At 38.7% G+C, this 19,681-nt stretch overlaps 1 protein-coding gene across 1 annotated transcript in view; it reads left to right on the top strand.

Annotated features, from left to right (window-relative positions):
• The window catches only part of LOC306767443 (exostosin-1), a gene marked incomplete at both ends in the record, with an annotated part of 289,239 nt that overhangs the window by 265,031 nt on the left and 4,527 nt on the right, over window positions 1-19,681 (top strand). The window contains 3 exons of the mRNA XM_079255451.1: window positions 692-781; window positions 9,314-9,474; window positions 12,093-12,264. Of these exons, the coding sequence (XP_079111577.1) occupies window positions 692-781; window positions 9,314-9,474; window positions 12,093-12,264 (423 nt within the window). The remainder of the gene's footprint in view (window positions 1-691; window positions 782-9,313; window positions 9,475-12,092; window positions 12,265-19,681) is intronic.

Here is a 19,681-nt window from a genome sequence, read left to right as displayed (position 1 = left end):
TAGAGCTTTATCATTTATCAGAAGGAACCCAGTTCCCATTGCAGCGGTATATGGTCTGATGATCGGTCAGCCCGGTCCACTGCCAGTCAGAGTACCTCTGGGTATGCCTCCCCAGACCATCACTGGCCCACTGCTAAACCAACTGGAGGATGCTGCAGGCGGTACAGCGTTCTCCATGGCATCTCCAGAATAACAACCTGTTCTCATCCTAAATTTTGGCCATTTTCCAGAAAAATTTTTTCAAAGTTTTGTTTGATTTCTTTTACTTTTATCCAAGCAAGTGTTGTGGTTTGTTCCCCACACAACGGCCGAATAATTCACTCTTTAATTACCAGTCAATATCTTCAGCAGCAGCCATCTTTAGCCTAATGAATCACGGTCGACTATATTTTCTGTTAAGCACTGAATTGATAAAGAGCCACAGAAAACCCATTAAGTGAGTTCATTGATCGACAGACACAGTTGGAAATGAAACAAACACATTTGTTCGTTTTATTTTGATTTTTTTTTTTCATGCCTTTCTGCCAATTATATGCATTTAAAATGCTCCCTTAAATAAGCAAAAAAGGAAGTTCTTTCACCTTTCAAGCAGCTCCGACTTACTTTGCTTGATACATTTTGCTGATAACACAGCGATACTTTGGATATATTACCTATACTGATGATGTACTGCATCTCCATTTCTCTGCAGACGATGAGCAGTCGTTTTTTTCCTCACAACGTCATCGCCACCGATGCTGTTCTCAGCCTGGATGAAGACTCTGTTCTCTCAACCAATGAGGTGAGTTACTGATTACAAGCCGGCAAATTGAGACACTGATGCGTTATCAACAAAATGAGGCGACACAAGCCCACCAAAACACTTTTTCAGAGATCTGATTGTTTGAATTTAGATCAAATATTATTTCAATTTGACGTGGTTTGACAAAAGCATGAGACCGCTTCTCTGAATGTTTTCCAACCAGCTCCAATCTGCATGGTTTCTTGTCAGCCAGTAGCAGAAGGTGGTGATGTCTTAACGCAGTATCGATCCTTTCTGAAATGAGGGAGTCAGTGCACGCAAAGTGATGAATACCATTCATTATAAATGAATTACCTCACTCTGCCAAATGGTGCGGTGACCACAGAGCTAGAGGTGAAAAATGTGCTTTGCTTTTTAAAGGACATCTGCAAATGCATCAAGTGAAATCCAACTAAAGCTGGATGAGAATGAAGTCGGGCGGCTGTGACCGTAAAGGAAAGCAGGATGCTTGGCGCTCAATAACCGATCTTCATTGAATTACTGCGATATGTGTTACGTTAGGTTCATACTTTCATCTTTCCGCTGAGGAAAAAAATGGAGAAAAAGGAAAAAACAAGGAAAGAAGAAAAAGCAGAGACGTAATACGAAGTGGGCAGTAAAGTAAAAGCAAAGAAAACCCAGGAAAGCTGAAAAAAAAGGAAAAAAAGATTCAACAAAATCAGGTTAAGAAATGAAGCAAAAACACGCGGTGAAGCCAGAAGAGAGGAGGAGGATGGGGAAAAAAAAAAAAAAAAAAAAAAAAAAACGGTAAAAAGAGCAGAAACCAAAGTGAAATCAAGGCAAGAGGACTGAAAGGGAAGCGGAGATGTGAATGAATAGAATTTAATGAAAAACAAAGTGCTTTCAGAGAGGCAGGAGTTTTACGAGAGCCATTACCTCCGTGTCTGTATCATTACACTGTCAAAACACAGAGCAGCGCTTTGATTACTTAAAAGCGAGGATGAGACGCACCCCAGTGATCTGTAACACGGACATTTGTTTTAGAGCAAATTAGAAACCAGTGAATTGTTTAAAGCATCGTCAGTGTCAGGAGAGGAAATGATGTGCGTATTCCCCCGTTTTTAATCAAGACTTTGACTCTTTTGCCGAGCTAGAGCCTCCGTAGGCTCGCTAAAACCCAGGAAATAGAGGAAGGTTTAATAAGTCACCAGGCCAGCACAGTTTATATCCAAATGGAAATGCAAATATTCAGCCTGTATTTGTACACGAGGTCCAAAGTGTGAGCACGTTTGCACATTTCTTTAACACTGGAACTGATCATGATTTTAATCACTTTCATTGGATGTTATTTTCTTTTCCTTGCTTTCTTGTTTTAATTTGAAATTATGCTTTTTATTTTCCAATATTTTATTGTCTCTGTAAAGCACTTTGAGTCACCCTGTTGTGGAATTGTACTATGTAAATAACGTGCCTTGTCTAGGCTCTTTTATACAATTAAATAACATTTTTGATGAAATAGTTTTCATTATTTGTTTTTCAAAGAATCCTAAAGTACAATGTCTTTGGACTGCAACATGTCTTCATGAAGTGCTATGTGCTGATTTAAATTCATCAATCTTTTTAAATATTCCAAATGCAAAAATAATAATAAATTTCTTGGACTGCTGTGTTAACAAGCTGTGGAAGCAAAACAATACGTGAATAATGGACATCTGAGCAGGTGGAAGAGTACACAGCTTTTGTTCAGTGAGTGCGAATGAGCAAAGGCCAGAAATTGTGCGATAATGAGGGGATTTTCTTTGCAGCAGAATGCTGCAATTTCACTTCGAAAAAAATATTTCATGATTAAATCATTTCTCGTTTTTTAAAGATGCATTACGTAACTTTTTTTACTCTAAAACTTTGCAAACCTGACTTGTTCGATGACACAGTGGCTTCTATCATGTGCATTTCTAGAGCTGCTGTGGTGCAGCAGCATCCCAAGGCTGAGAAACCGTACTGTCCAACTTTTACATGCGGGACACTACGTGACGTTTAACTCCATGGTATTGCACATTTTGGACAAGCAACATCGCTGATTTAGCAAAGAAACGCAAGAAGATTAAGAGAGAAAGGGACAAAACAAGAGTCTGACAGGTTAGGTAGGATGCAAGATGGATGCCAAATTAGCCATTGATAGGGGGCTCGTGACTGGGAAAATGGGAAAAGTTCTGTAGTGTGTATTTAACAAAGGAATTATTGCAGACCGGGAAGGGAACCAAAAAATAAATTAATAGCACAGCCTCTATCATATCATGGCAGCACCTGCGTCCAACTAACCTGCACTTGTCTGACTAGCACTTATCTATGATGTCGTTTTGAAGAAAAGCGTCTGCGAACTGTTATCTAATTTCTTAGTGAAGTATGACCATGAATTACATCAATATTGGCAATAATTTTGGTCCTGATGCCAGGTGTACATATGGACAGTCTTATGTTCGAACATGGTGTTCGTTTGGACAATCCATGACGTTGTCCATGGATCCATGTAACCCTTTCGGGCTGAGCCGAACCGGGCCCCATGAGCAAAGGCCCAGCCACCATACGCTCGCTCTCATGCCCCACATCCAGGCCTGGCTCCAGAGGGGGGCCCCGGTAACCCATGTCTGGGCAAAGGAACATTTATACCCATGTTTGTCGTCATCATAGAGTTTCTGTGAGCTGTACTTGGTCTGGTCCCTCCCCTAGACACCTGTTTGACATGGGTGACCCTACCAGGGGCATAAAACCCCTGACAACATGGCTGCTTGGATCTTCAGGACACACAAACCCCTCCACCACGATAAGGTTATGGCTCAGGGAGGGGACTAATAAACCAAATCCTTTGGAAAGTACACGTGCTCATGTGTGCAGACTTGGCTACTTTCTAATGTGATTGTCTGTACAACAGAGTTGAAAGTCTAATATTTGGCATTTAAAGTTACACAAGCATTTGCCAACTTTTCTGACCTTGAACACTCTTTTTGTAGGATTCTCCCTTCCAAACATTAGCAACCAACTTGATTAAATGCTGCGACTCAAGCCGCAAAGCTTAGCCTGAATGCAGCCAGATAATCAGAAAGGGCTCATCTGTGATGCTAATAGTGGCCCATTACAATCAGCGGCCTTGTTTCTCCACAGATTTTTCAGCCTGTGAAAGTTGTGATCTATAATGGATTGTGAGACTCAATGAGCCCAGGAGATCCAATATATCTTTAAACTCTGATATATTTTATTGATCAGAGCGAGTCAATTTTCACCCTTTCTACGCTAACAGGATCACAATCACAGTTTACAGCACTGCAGTTTGTGGCACAGCTACGGGAGCAAGTTTCTACAAGCAAACTTTTATGGACGCATGGCTTGTTTGATGAAACGAGGAGAAAAAGAAGAGAGAGGAATCACAAAGGGGAGGTGGGGGAATCTTAACTGTGCTCACTGACCCCATCTGTCTAATTGCCCTTTTAACATGGTGAGAGGATTTACTGAAAGGGGATGAAAAATGTCAAGTGACTTGAGATGTGCAAGAATATTACACTTTACTAGGATTTATCTTATTTCAATACCTCAGCGGAATAATGGCTGCGCCAATTTCATAATTATATCGTTCCAGCTCATTAAATGTATGATTATTCTACAAAGACTCAAGGAAGGAATATGACCAAAAAATCTGACAAAGCTTATGCTTCTCATTAGGTGGTCATGCATGCTGCTGCATTATGCCCTTTAAAGACATTTTCAGTAGGGGGAATTTAAAATTGCTGTGAACATGGGAAGAATTAATTCTCACATATATATATATATATATATATATACACACATATATTATATATATATATATTTATATATACATATATATATATATATATATATATATATATTGATTATGTATATATATATATATATATATATATATATATATATATATATATATATAGAGAGAGAGAGAGAGAGAGAGAGAGAGAGAGAGAGAGAGAGAGAGCGAGAGAGAGAGAGATATTATGTATATATATAAAATGTGTGTGTATGTATGTACTGATGCTTTATTGTTTCTAATCACATTTTTCTTTTTCTTTATTTTATCATATTTGGAAAAAGAAATGTTTTCTGTTTTGACATAATATAAATATTGTATAAAAAAAAATAAAATAAAATAAAATTTACTAGTATACCATCATCCTCACCCATGAATCTAAAGAAAAAAACTGTTGTCAAATCAAAGTCAACTTGAACAGACACTGTATGAAAGTGTTCATTTAGATCTATTACAGATATTTTATTCCTGGTACCGGAGAATACCTGAGTTTCTTATGTTGCAGCATGTACACTGAGCAGGATGAGAGGAATTGATTTTAGGCCTTCAGCTTCAGTAATCTGCTGGTGTGAAAGTCCCTCCTTGTTAAAATCAGACTTTTCAACCTGGGGGTGTGTCTTCAGTTCAAATCAGGTCAAATAAGTGAATGAAAAATATTTATAGAATATTTATAAAACTGCATGGAGAAGTACGGTACGCTGCACGTTGGCATAGTGGTTAGCACTGTGGCCTCACAGCAAGAAGGTCGTTGGTTTGATCCTTGGATGGGGCATGGTTTGGTCAGTGGCCTTTCTGTGTGGAGTTTGCATGTTCTCCCTGTGTATGCGTGGGTTCTCTCCGGGTACTCCGGCTTCCTCCCACTGTACAAAGACATGCATGTTAGGTTAATTGGTTACTCTAAATTGCCAATAGGAGTGAGCATGAGTGGTTGTTTGTCTCTGTGTGGCCCTGCGATGGACTGGCGAGCTGTCCAGGGTGTACCCTGCCTGTCGCCCAAAGCCAGCTGGGATAGGCTCCAGCTTCCCTGCGACCCTGAATTGGATTAAGCGGTTTAGAAAATTAATTAATACATTAGAGATATGGAGAAAGGCACTTCTCAGTGCATCAAGTGACTTCCCCATTGATACCCATGATGATGGTTAGGATAAAGCATTGCGTGTTGACACAAACTCTCGATGTAGATTTGAAAGCAATCAATGAAAGAAACTTGAGAGAAAAACTTTGGGAGCGCTCTAGACAAGACGTAACCACACAAACCACTTGGCGAGAACATCAAAAATTCACAAAACTGCAAACCTGCAGTAGCTGCTTGCCTGTCATCACACATCAAGGCTTTTCAAAAGAAAAAAAAGAAGAAACTATAATTTTATCAAAGCGACAACACTTCAAAATCGCAGGGTGCTAAATGACTTGAGGACACATTTACCCCACTTTTATCACCATGAAATGAAATGAAAGTTGACAGTGAACACAGCGCAGTGGCACCACTTCACAGGGAGCAAAATAAAAACGGATCGGCATGACACAACTTCTGAAAACACAGAGCAGAAGCCTCTGGGTGCCGTGGAAGACTCTGAAATGGGCTGTAGCTCTTTTTTTTTATCTTCTACCACTGGTCATGCTAAACCAAATGTCAGAAGAGATTTAAAATAGATCTATTGCTGGATTGACCCCCTGATCCACAGATCAATTTTGGCCTTGTAGAATCTATTAACACACACACATACACACAAACACCAGTCATTTTACTGCTTCATGGGACATCGCATAGACTTGTCTTTGTCAGGTGTTCACCCACAAATCAAATACTTTACTAGACGGACACATTTATACCCCTAAAACAAAGTGAAAGCAATGCTTAACACACATACACACATATCTATTTTCCTTTCAAGCTTTAATTAAGCAGTGAAACCCTAATTAAAACAGACAGACAATTAGTATAAATATCTGTGTTCTATCACACACACATGCTATTTCACCTTTTAATCACTGAAGGCTAAATTATGTTTGCAAGATATTGTTAATCCTCTCAGCACAGCTGTGCAGACATCTGACACACACACGCGGTGGACACACACCGCTAACATGTCGGTTGATCTGCGCTACTTTGAGAATGGCAGCTGCAACCTTTCGCTTGGCTTAGCGCTGCTGCTTTACAGTAATTGCTCACACCATTCGTGACAGAAGCCGCAAGGTATCACTAAAGAACATCCGCTTTCGCTGCTCTCCGCCCCACCATTCGTCTCACCGCCTATGCTATTCTGGTAATTAATTTTCTGTCCTTGTTCCTGAGGTGATGTGAGTCTGTGTCTATATAACCAAGTATTTCATTATGTGCTGATCCCCCTTATTCTCTGGTGTGTCTGCCTGCACGTCTCAGTGGTGTTTTTGAATTCAGAAGAGGGTCTTTGTCGTGTAGCCCGGGCTTCTTCAAGGGCACCAGGTGCTCCAGACAATTCCACGTGAAATTTCTTTTTTTATTAGTGAGGTAGGCAGTCAGAGAGGGAAACACAGCTGGAGACACGGTTCAGTCTGGTGACATCTTTAAAGATGCGCAGCTCCACAGGTGATATACAAGATTTCACAGAGACAGTGTGTGTTTCTGGTTCATACAATGACATGCTAGTTTTTCAGCTCTGTGATCAGCCTTCTACACTACAAAAACTGAAATCTAAGTAAGATTAAAAATCTCAAATTGAGTACACATATGCTTCTTTTTTTTTTTTTAAAGGTAAGATAATTCTTAGATTTTATGCCAGAGAATTCCTCTTGTTTTAAGAGTATTTTTACTTGTTTTGGGAAGTCTTGACAAGCCAAATTTTCTTGTTCTGTTGGCAGATAATTTATCTTATTTTAAGCAACATTTACCTAATTTTTGTTTATTTTTTCTGTTTTTTAAGGCTGAGTTTTTGCAGTGTAAGACTGAAGCTTCCACGGGAAGCAGGAATTTTGGCGTTCTTTTGAGGCGACAAGAACAAGAAAAGAGTTTGTTTTGGTCTGGTCACATCCGTAACAGGGCAGGGATTACTGCGAGTGGGCTGGGGGCGTTTCTCTGTGAGCAATTTCATGTTTAAAGAGAGACTTCATCCATGGCAGGGTGGGGTCATGCATGCAACAGTGTCTGTAATTTTGAATGCCATGTGTTGTCAACATTTTAGTACTTTCTCACATCTCACTTTTTTTTTTTTTTTTTTTTTTTGCTTCATTCAAAGACTTTTTACTTCTGAGTGTATAAACCATTTCACCATTTGCAAGTGTTACCCTGCTAACATTGGCTAAACCTGGGGAGGCTACCACCCTGCAGGTTTTGGGCCTTTGAGGTGGCAGCACCTATATTAGCTGCCTTTATATATTAGACAAGCCTCCTCTATAATCTGTTTTTAAATTTTCGCTGAAGACCCATTTGTTTACGCTGGCTTTTTATACGCAATGATAAGTTTACATTTTTATATAATTTTATTTTTGATTGTCTTTTAGTTTATTGTAATTGGGTTTTTTTTTACTTTTAGTTGTAGTATTTTACATTTTAATTGTCCTCTTGGATGTAATTTATTCTGTTTTCAGTTTTAACCATCACAATGTAGCACTTTGTTCAATGCTGTTGTTTTTACAGTGCGTCATAAATAAAATTGCATTGCATTGTTTTAGTGTTTCCCATGTTACATCACACTTAATTAAAATGAAAGGTTCTCCAACTACTTGTTGTCATCTTCGACACCTGTCTGTTAATGAGGCATTGATTTAGGTCAGGTGTGTTGCAGCAGGGAAACACTAAAACCTAAAGCCTTCGAGGACCACAGTTGGTGACCCCTGGTCTGAACAGTCTGCTTAAAAACAACTAAGTCAGAACAAATATCACTGAATAAATAAGTTTTGCAGACTTTGTGCTCTTAATTTAGCATCCATTTAGTCAGATGATGGCAGATTTAGTGTTATTTCCTCAGCTGGCTCCTTTCTGGGATGGTTTGCGATCAACAATATTGCAAGACCTTGTCTTTTAAAAACACAACTGTCTGGCGAGAATAAACTGTGTCATCCCAACATGACTTAATCGAGCAAGTGTTAATTTGTTGAAGTATTATGTTATTATGTTTGTCTTACTTCATGGACTCTTTTAAATATTAAAAAGCACCAGGTTTTACTTTTTTAAATGTGAGCAACTTTATTTTGTTTCAACTAAAGATCAGCACATCATCTAACAATAAACAGAGAAGATGGTGGTTCACAATGTAACATCCAGGCCAACACTGTAAATGACAGTTTGTTCTTAATGTTTTGCTTTAGTACCGTAATTCTTGGCTATAAGCTGCTACTTTTTTCCTGTGGCTTAACAAGTCATTTTGCACTTCATGCACACACCCTCATCATGAAAAAAGCAAGAAGAAACACATGATGTGGTCTTCAAGTTCAAGGCAAACAATGTGGCTGTTGAAGAAAAATAGAGCTGAAGGTGTGGATTAGTTTCAGATGCGCTCAGTAGCACAGTCTGTCCACATATGCTTAGGACTTGGGGAAATCTTGTGGTGAAGTTGCTGATTCCATGCAATACCACACATATGAAAACATTGTTCACTGTTCATTTGCAGTTTTGTGTTATTTTACATTTCTTCTCGTTGATCCCTTCCAGTGTTGCAAACTGAAATTAAGTGCTTGAACACAGAATGCAACTTTTATGTTTTCTATTGGCTCTCACCTCTTTAATTTCCTTTCTCTGACCTTCCTTTCTGCTCCAACAGGTGGATTTTGCCTTTATTGTATGGCAAAGTTTTCCAGAACGCATTGTTGGTTATCCAGCAAGGAGCCACTACTGGGATAGTTCCAGATCCCGCTGGGGCTACACCTCTAAATGGACAAATGATTACTCCATGGTCCTTACGGGAGCAGCTTTCTACCACAGGTACAAACCTGAATGGTTTTTTAATCATAGATGCTTTGTCCTATCACACATTATTGGCAATTTTCCTGCATTTCTTAAGGTAAAATATGTAAATGCATTTTAATTGCAGCAGCTTATAGAGTAGTTATAATTGTGTCCCTGTTGCCTCTAGTTGGTCATTTGTCAAGCACATTCTACTGGTAAATCATGTTTGGGAACTTTTTTTTTTTTTTTTTTTTGGCAGTGACTGTGTTTTGATAAGAGATACAACTTGTTCCTGTTAGGAAATTAAAATTAATCAGTTGCCAAGAACAATAACTAGAGCAGTGATTATACAATAATATTTCTATAACACCATGTAAACCAGCGGTGGGCTACTCTGGTCCTCGAGGGTCTCAGTCCTGCAAATGTTAGGAGCTTCTCTGCTGCAACACATTTAACACACATAAGACTTAATTATCAGACTGGTGCTGAGCTTCACATTAAAATTTGCACAAGTCTGGTAATTACCCATTGAGTAGTCAGGTGTGTTGCAGCTGGGAAAGTTTGAACATATGCAGGGCTGTGACTACCGAGAGTCAGAGTTGCCTACCCCCGATGGAAACAGTGATGCCAAACTCCGGCTTTACCCAGACTCCTGTCTGACTTTTGATGACAAGCTACATTGCTTTGTTAAAGACAGAAAAATAAAGTCAGGAGTTTTTGGTTCCATAAAATTCAATGAAAATGGGAGAAGTGAGGAGAAACTACATTTCTGTTAGAGAGGCTGTCTCTGAGAGCTTGTGAGATGCTAGCGTGCTTATCTTCCTGGTATTGCATAGGACAGGGCTAGTTAACTCTGTCCCACTGGGGTTTTCAACACATCCCTGCAACAACACACCTGACTCACTATTGAGTCATTGTGCAGAACTTCATTGGCTGTTGGATCCATTTAATTTGTGCCAGGTGTGTTGAAGCAAGATACATTGAATACCCTCAGTGCTGTGGCCTTTGACAGAGTTGAGTCGCCCTGACATTGGATGTTGTCAATTCAAAGAAACTAATCCTAATTTTTTAATTGTATGGTTAGTACCCAAGCATAACAGCAATAAATGGTTCTTCTCGGGGTGTTGTGGAAGAGTACCTTTTCCTGAGCTGCTCCTCCTTCACAGAGTTCAGGAAGGTGATGAAATCACAGTCACACTCATGCTAGCTGTGATGTAGCATAACAAGAAAGAACAAGCCAGATATAGAGCCAGATATAGAGACAAAATACTGAGGTTATTAGTTGTTATTTTGGCACAAATGTTCAGAAGAAGGGTTGGGTTGTGTGCTTGTGGAAATGTGTGTGTGTTTTTTAAGTGTGAAACTTTTTATTTTTATGTTGTTCAGCATTTTGATATGCTTTTGTATGAAAAGTGCAATACAAATAAAGTTTGATTTGATTTGAAATGTCTACTTCATCCAATCTTCCCACATTGTTACTAACTACATTGATTTTTTTTTTTGTTGATTGATTTAATTGATATTTTACTCTTATTCCTAGTGTTTTTGCAGTTTAATCTCCTCTCATATTTAGTTTTAACTCTGCGCATTGTGGTACTTTGGTTAACTTTGTTGTTGTTGTTGTGTAATATATAATATCATATTGCTATCAGTGTTTGTAATTTATAAAGGAAAGAAAAAGCCACAAAAGTGAAATGGCTACTCACGTTGTCTTCCTATTCATTAACATTGTTACCTTTTTATATGGCTGGATGGATGGATGCTGTGACGATAGCAGCTACAAGGGCCAAAAAGGATGGTCATATGTATCCTGTCCTAACAGATATAATAAAGTTTCTGGGATTGGAACTGCTTTTATCATGGCTGCCGCTTAGATACGTCAAAGTCAATTCACTCAGTTAAAGTTACTGAGCAAAGCAGACCATTGGACCAGACCAAAGCTTTCCAGCAGACTGCTTAATTGTCAGTTCTTTGATCACTGTTGGCAGTTTGCTTTGCAGTTGCTGTGTGCAATATGTCGATCTATCCCAGCTTTAATGGGATAACATACTCCTTCTTTATCAGCTACAATCAACATTTCAAGTCATCTGTCATCAGTTTCATTTTATTCTTTTCTTTTATTCCTTACTAATGAAATAGAAAAGGAATTGGAGCAATACCGGTCTTCTATTCCGCTTTTTCATCTCATGAAGTGATTGTCAAAAGCTAAGATGCTACAGCTGAAATAAAAATGGTAAACTCAAAAATTTAGCAGAGCGTTAAATTGAACACAGAAGACTGTTACTCTCCAAAGGGATTTTGGGCATCTTGTCATGCAGATAAACAGCTTTCTCATTCTTCTGTTGTTGGGATGGTGAATGCGCCTCTTTAGTCCTTTTGTTATTTAGACAATCAAATGCCAACAAAGGCAGGAAAAATTACTTAGACATGGGGTAAGCAGCGTGTGTGTGTGTGTTTGCGCTTGCAAGTGTGCAAGATCAAGGGATGGCAGTCCTTGGAGGGGAGTTAACAGACCTGACAGTGATCTAGTGCTCCCATGCTGCTGAGAGTGCAACACAACAACCACACAGAATAGAAGAGAGCAGAAAGCCCTTTAAAGGAGATAAATGCACCATAACGTCCTCTGTGCTTTCCTTTCTACATCTTTTTATCAGATACTACCACTATCTGTTCACCCACTACACCCCAGCCAGCCTGCTAACTATGGTGGACCAAATGGCTAACTGTGAAGACATCCTGATGAACTTCCTGGTTTCAGCTGTCACCAAGCAACCGCCAATCAAAGTTACTCAGAAGAAGCAGTACAAAGAAACCATGATGACCCAGGTAACCAACAGAACTCTGTCTCTGCTGCTGCTTTGTGAAAAACGAGGTAAAATTATGGGCAGGCCGCAGGTCTGCAATTTACGGTCAACAATGTATGCTCACATTTACAATTTCAAGCAATTTAGAGGCCAAGTAACCCAAATTGCATGTCTTTAAGGCACCTACAGCATATTCAAACTCAGACTTTTGACAAGATGCACCATCATCATCATCATCTCTGTCTGCTGCAGAGATGCACAACTGTCATTGTTGCATTTTTAGAAAGGCACAATGCTTGTCAGAAAGTAGTTTGCATTCTATGTACACCGCGTTGCATTCACTGAATAGCCACATTTGCGCATCCAGAAATCCTGCATTTAAATAAAAATGTTGAACAGTAATTGCAGTCCGTTGTATGAGGTCAAAAACAGCTACACATGGCCATCGATGTTGCAAAGCTTGGTGATATGCTGCATGAAGTTGAAACTGATTGCAGCCGCGGGGCAGCACAAAGGCTGATTTTAAAGATCAAAGTGATTTAGTAGCAGATAAAGTCAGAAATCATTTCTGTGAGCCCAATGAGTTTTTATGGATGACAAAACACGTCAAAAAGAGTATGAAGTGCTCAGATCTTCCTCTGGTCTTTGAAGAGCCCTTTAGCCTTGATTGTAGGGGGGGTTTTTTTCAAAGGACTTTTTAGAATGGATTTACACTCTATAACATTAAAAAAAAATGTGTATTTTTTTTATTTAGTTTTTTTTACATTGTTGCTGTACCTCATCATGTTTTGTCTAAAACTCAGTCTTTTCCTACTTTATGATCAGCTTAAGAAAACACATAAATTATGTCTGTCTCTTCTGTGACTGAATTAGCAAAATGTCAAATTAATAAGCCAATGTTGCACTGTTATGTGAGATATACAGATAAAAAGTATTTGAATGTTCTGTAAAATGAAATTAGAATCTCTGTAGATGGCAGTCTGGATTAGTCTGTCCAGTTATTTTCTATAGGAAATTCTGAGATTGTTTCGATCAAAAGATAAATTTAATTGAAAAAAGTCACTTCTGAGACTGAATCAACTGATCTTGCTCTAAAACATTATCAACAAGTCATCTCATTCACTCAAGTCATGATACCGTCAGACTCAAGTTGCCTGGACTGGATTTAGTTTCAGGAAAACTTTTACTCATCCTGGAGAGCTTCTTACATTCTGATGAAGATCTCACTTTAGTAACCTGTGAAACTACCAATGATCCACTGGTGACATCTGGAAAGGTCTCATCATACCCAATGTGGCCGGAACATCTAAGAAACTCAGCAGAATTTTTAAGTAACATCCATGTTTTGCAAACCCAGCCATTCCATCAGACATCAGGTGATTCAGACTGCAATGAGCCTTGCAATGGGTAAACCAAACAACTGGTCAATAGGCAGAATGCCCAGCGTAGAAGAGTCAGATCATCAGACCAGGTATCCGGCCTTTCGTCTGTATCTCAGGGATGGGTCACAATAGATATTTTGTAGGATTTGGAAAGTATTCCAGAGGAGCCATGAGTTTAATTAGTTTATGATTTCGAGATACTTGCTCAGAGAATTGATAGTAGGCTATACATTTTGTAATCATGAACGATAAGAAATATAGATAGACCCCTCAGTTTACTGTAAATCTGTAAAAACTCTGACCAATCCAAATATTTGGACCAAAATGAAGTTGTTCATTTCTTATATTTCGTAAGCTGCTTCTCCCAACTCCCCTCCTCCCCCTCCCGCAGCGCATACTTATTAGTCACACCCTGCATATAAATAAAATGTTAGGATGAAAATACAAAGTAGTGAAGAAGAAACTCGGAAGGCAAACATGGCTGAGAAAATGCAGGAAGGATTTCCCCGACCCGGTTCGGTTTATTTGCCTCCTCCCGCTAAACAGCCGAGAAAAAGAAAATCGTTGGTTGAAAAAAACCTGCGAATAAAAAAGCCTTGGATCACGCAAGGAGTAAAACCAGAAGGAAAGGAGCTAAGACAGGGCACCACTTTCACATCTTGCTAGCTCCCCAACATTACCTACCCCAGCTTTAAACAGTTGTTATTTGGTAAACATAGATGGGAAACACTGTGAGACACAAAGGGTATTAAAGTAGATTAGGACAAAGATGAGCAAGACTTTCCCCCTCACTCTCCCCAGAACTTTTTTTTTTTTTTTTTTTTTTTTATTAATAATGTTTTATTTGGTTTTATAAAGTTGACAAAATACTAAAATAAAATAAAAAAAATAATTAAAAAAAAAAGAACACACGTAAACAAGAACTACAAACGTGTATGCAGTACTGAGCAGGCAAGACTTAGGATCAGAACTAAAATACAATGACCATACAAAGGATGCATCATAAGAAAATACAATAACGATAATGATAATAATAATAAATAAGTCCAATGTAGGCATCGTAAAATCAATTACAACATATAAAACCTGAGCTTTTAATTATAATATTTCTAAAACTTCTGGGCAGGTAATCCAAAAGGGGTTGCCAAATTTCTGTAAATAAATCATCACTCCCTCTTAATTTAGCGCTTATCCTTTCCATTGGCATCGCTCTAAAAATTTCACGGTACCAATCTGTGACTGCAGGTGGTTTATCCATGATCCACTTATTAAGTATGCATTTCCTGGCCAGTGACAGGAGTTTTTTTCAGTAATTTTGAATTGGAATATTTACTTGTACTTGGTAGTCCCAATAAAAATTGGCCTGGTTCTATAAAAATTTTGCATTTTAAAATTGCCCCAGTCTCTTTAGCTATGCAAGACCAGAAGTGTGATACTTTAGGACATGTCAAAAAACAGTGCATATATGTAGCAGGAGACTGCCTACATTTTAGACATGACGAAGATCTTGCAGGATCCATCTTGTTCAAAATGTAAGGAGTTCTATGTTGCCTATGGAAAATTCTAAAGTGCATTTCTCTTAACCTGTTACTCAAAAACACTGAGTGGATATCACTAATTACTTTGTGCCAGTCAGCTTCCGTATAAGATAATCCAATATCCTCTTCCTACTTACTAATAATTTTGTCAACACTATCCCCAGAATATTTTTGTAAAACACCATAACATCGAGAAATAAAACCTTTTATCATTTTAAATGATACCATAAATCTCTCAATTGGATTAAGCAAAGGTTTGTCCATATGTAAAGATTTTATATGGGTATTAATAAAGTGTCGAATTTGCAAAAAGGCAAAAAAAGCACTATTAGGAAAACCAAAGGTCTCCTTCACTTGTGTAAAGGACATAAGACTACCATCTTCATTAAAAAGATCATTTACAACTCGAACACCTCGCCAATGCCAATCATTAAAAACAGCATTGCTTATTAAGTATAGGTGACAAAAGTGAGAAACGTCCCCTCATTCCCGTACAAGATGACATATCTCTCCAGCTTTTCATAGCATTTATCAAAATAGGATTACCACGCGCTTCCGGTGAAAGATTCTTAGCTGTAATCTCCCCTAAAAGATTATAGGGGGTGCATGTCCATGATTCAAGAGAGTCCTTGTTTCCATTTAGGTAAGCCTGTATCCATTCCCGAATTATTCGACTATGACACGCCCAGTTATACATCCTGATGTTAGGGAAGGCCAATCCTCCTTTCTCTTTCGGCAGTTGTAAAACACCCATCCTCATCCTAGATTTCTTACCCTTCCAAATAAATGCCGAAACATCTTCTTCAATTTCTTTAACTTTTTTCTTAGACAGATATATCGGCAACATTTGTAAAGGATACAAAATTCTGGGGAACACGTTCATTTTTAACAAATTGATTCTACCCATCCAGGATATTGGCAAATCTCTCCACCTAATAAGGTCATTTTTAACTTTCCTACATACATCCTGAAAGTTACATTTCAATATTGTTTCTACACATGAAAAAAATCTTTATTCCCAGATAAGTGAATCCCGCGGTAGACCAAGAAAATGGAAAATTAGTCAAAGCCAGTGGGTCTCGCCCACAACCCAGAGGCAGAGCAGCTGATTTGCCAAAATTTATTTTATAGCCAGAAATAAATGAAAAGGTCTGAATGGTTGTCATCAATTCAGGTATTGACACTTCTGGGTTAGAAATAAATAACAATATGTCATCAGCATAGAGAGCAATTTTAAACGTACACTTATTTATCTCAAATCCAAAGATACTTTTATGGGACCTAACAGCTTCAGCAAGTGGTTCTACTGCCAGAGCAAAGATTAAGGGCGAAATGGGATCCCCCTGGCGGGTTGATCTGCCCAGTGTAAACTCAGATGATTTTACCCCATTAACCAAAACACTCGCTCTCGGTGAGTGGTACAGTAATCTCACGAGCTGTATGAAATTTGTGCCCAAACCGAATTTCCTCAAAACTGTAAACAGGTAAGGCCATTCGACACGGTCGAAGGCCTTCTCTGCATCTAGTGATACAATTAGACCTTTCTGATTGTTACAATGTGCATATTGAATAAGATTGAGTACTTTCCTCATATTGGTATATGCAGTCCTGTGTTTAATAAAACCAGTTTGGTCTGTATTAATTAGATTTGGAAGGTATACTTCAAGTCTTTTTGCTAATATTTTAGAAAAAATCTTACTATCGACGTTTATCAAGCTAATGGGGCGGTATGAACTGCATTTATCAGCAGGTTTATCTTTTTTAAGTATTAATGAAATATTGGCCGAATACAAAGATTGTGGGAGAGAGCCTTTTTCCACTGAATGCAAGTACATATTCAACAAAAGTGAATTTATAGAATCCTGAAAAGTCTTATAGAATTCTGTGCAGTAGCCATCTGGCCCTGGGGCTTTTCTATTTAGCAAAGATTTAACTGCTGCTGCTATTTCTTCAATACATATTGGTTTCCCTAATGACAACCTATAAACATCAGAAAGAGTAGGTAGGTTCAATTCACCAACAAAGTTTTGTATATGTTCTTCTGTAGCTGTATTTTCTGACGTATATAATTTTGAGTAGAACAATCTCATTATCTCCACCAACTTTTTGGTATCATAGTGTTTCTTCCCATTATCGTCTTGTAATGTTGAAATCGCACTTATTTGTTGTCTGCCTGCTGCTAGCCGTGCAAGCAGACGTCCTGGCTTATCTCCCATTTCAAATAATCTATGTTTGGCGTAAAATATACTTGCTTCAGCCTTTTGAGTTAAAAGTTGATTAAGTGAAGAGCGGATTACCTCCAATTCTTTCGCAATTTCTGAGGATGGAGAAGTTTTCATTTGGTTTTCAAGTTAGATAAGCTGCCTTTCAAGCTCAAGTTGTGCTTTCAGTGATTCTCTTTTTCGAGCTGAACAGTAGGAAATAATCACTCCCCTAAGGTATGCTTTCATTGTGTCCCAAAGTATCGAAGCATTCGTTTCATCATTGTCATTATTAACAAGAAAGTCTTTCATCTGCTCTTTCAAATAGGTAATAAACTGAGATTGTTTCAAAAGTGACGGGTTAAATCGCCAATGACGTGACGTAGATTGAGGACAAAGGGGAGCAACCACCATAGAAACTTCAGCGTGATCAGAGAGTAGTCTTGTACCTATTTTACAGTTTTCTGTACGATCCAATACTCCCCTTGTGGAGAACAGATAATCAATTCTGGAATAACTGCGGTGTGGATTAGAAAAAAATGTGTAATCTTTTTCAGTAGGATATACAACTCTCCATGTATCAAACAGCTGAAGATCAAGGCAGAGTTGTTTGGTAGTTTCTCTCATTTTAGACAGAACAGATTTAGCAGAAGGGAACTGATCCACCTCGGGATTCATAGTACAATTAAAATCTCCACCCAGTATACTAAATGGTAAGCACATATCAGTGACATCACGCAGCAGTTCAGAATAAAATTCTTTTTGATAGACATTAGGTGCGTACACACATCCTATAAATATATGCTCACCAAACAAGTATCCTGTTATCAGAACGTAACGACCTTGACTGTCTTTAACACATTTATCAAGGGTAAAAAGGTGTATTCTTATTTATTAGTATAGCCACTCCCCTTTTACTCAAAGAAAATGAGGAATAATAAACCTGTCCAACCCACTCTCTTCGTAGCTTCTCATGTTCTTTATCTAAAAGATACGTTTCCTGCATTAGAATGAAATTAGCCTTTTCTTTTTTAAGCCATGTTAGAAGTTTTTTACGCTTAACAGCATTATTAATACCCTTCACGTTGAAAGAAATGTATTTAGTGGCACACATAGTCTTTAACAAAAAAAAAGTAAGAAAAAAAAGTATATCATATCAAATAGTAATTTGTTATTAATACTCATACCAAGCCCGAAACATAACAAAAGCATCAGATCCATCAAATGTAATAAAAACCTGCTCAGTGTCAAGAATAAACAAACATAAATTCTGAGCACAAAGAACATGTACTCAATACTACAAATTGAACACAGTAAAAGAACTAAGGAAAAAAAAAACTTCACAAAATTGTGCAAAACTTGGGTCCGTGATTCTGTGAGGACGCAGCGCCAACTGTAAGCGCAGTTAGAGATCCCCTGTCCACCAGTCATTATCTTCTGCGCTCACTCACTCCCCGACAAAAATCACATAGTTGTCAAAATAAGGTAAACAGTAAGTAAGGCACATAAGCACAGTCACTCACGAGTGTTCTCCTCGAGCGCATCTACCACAACAGATGCCGCTGCTGCAGTATCAAAAGAGTACTCCTTCCTATCATGTGTAAACTCCAAAATCGCTGGGAATCTCATCCTAAATCTAATACTCTTAGCAATAAGCTTTTTGCACACCTCGTTGAAAGCTCTCCGTTGCTGGGTAATATTTTGAGGGTAATCTTGTCGAATAAGAACAGTATTCTTCTCAAACTCCAACTTACGCCTTGCAATTGCGGCCAGTATCTTCATTTTATCCGTCGAGTAGTGAAGTTTCATTATAACCGGCCTGGTCGTACCTGGTCTGGGTCTGCCAAGACGGTGACACCTGTCCAGTGCAATGCGGCCGTCAGCTGTCTCTAGGTTCAGGAGCTTGGGAATCCAGGTTTCAAAGAATGTTAAAGCATTACGTCCCTCGATGCCTTCCTTCACGTTAAGGATTTTGATGTTATCTCTGCGGCTCCTCGCCTCTTGGTCATCTAGTCGGCTAGTAATGCTAGCGAGCCTTTCCTCGGCGGTAGCTATTTTAGCCTCCAGCTCCACCATGCTATCCTCTGTGTTAGAGATGCGTTGCTCCGCAAGATCCAACCGCTGAGCCTCATTCTCAATCTTGGCTGTAATTGTATCAAACTTGTTGGAAAACTGGGTCATCTTTCTATCGATTAAGGCGGCAATTTTCTCTGATAGCGAGTCTGAGAGCTCAAGCAAGTCCCCCTACGTACATGGTCTGGAGTCGTTAGCATTAGCCTCTGTAGCATCTCCATCTTTGGGCTCGAGGTTAGCTTGTC

Source organism: Telmatherina bonti (assembly GCF_933228915.1).
Source record: "Telmatherina bonti genome assembly, chromosome: 16".
Lineage (NCBI taxonomy): Eukaryota > Metazoa > Chordata > Actinopteri > Atheriniformes > Telmatherinidae > Telmatherina > Telmatherina bonti.
The sequence above is the reverse complement of the archived record's forward strand: the minus strand, read 5'-3'. Positions and strand labels throughout refer to the sequence as shown.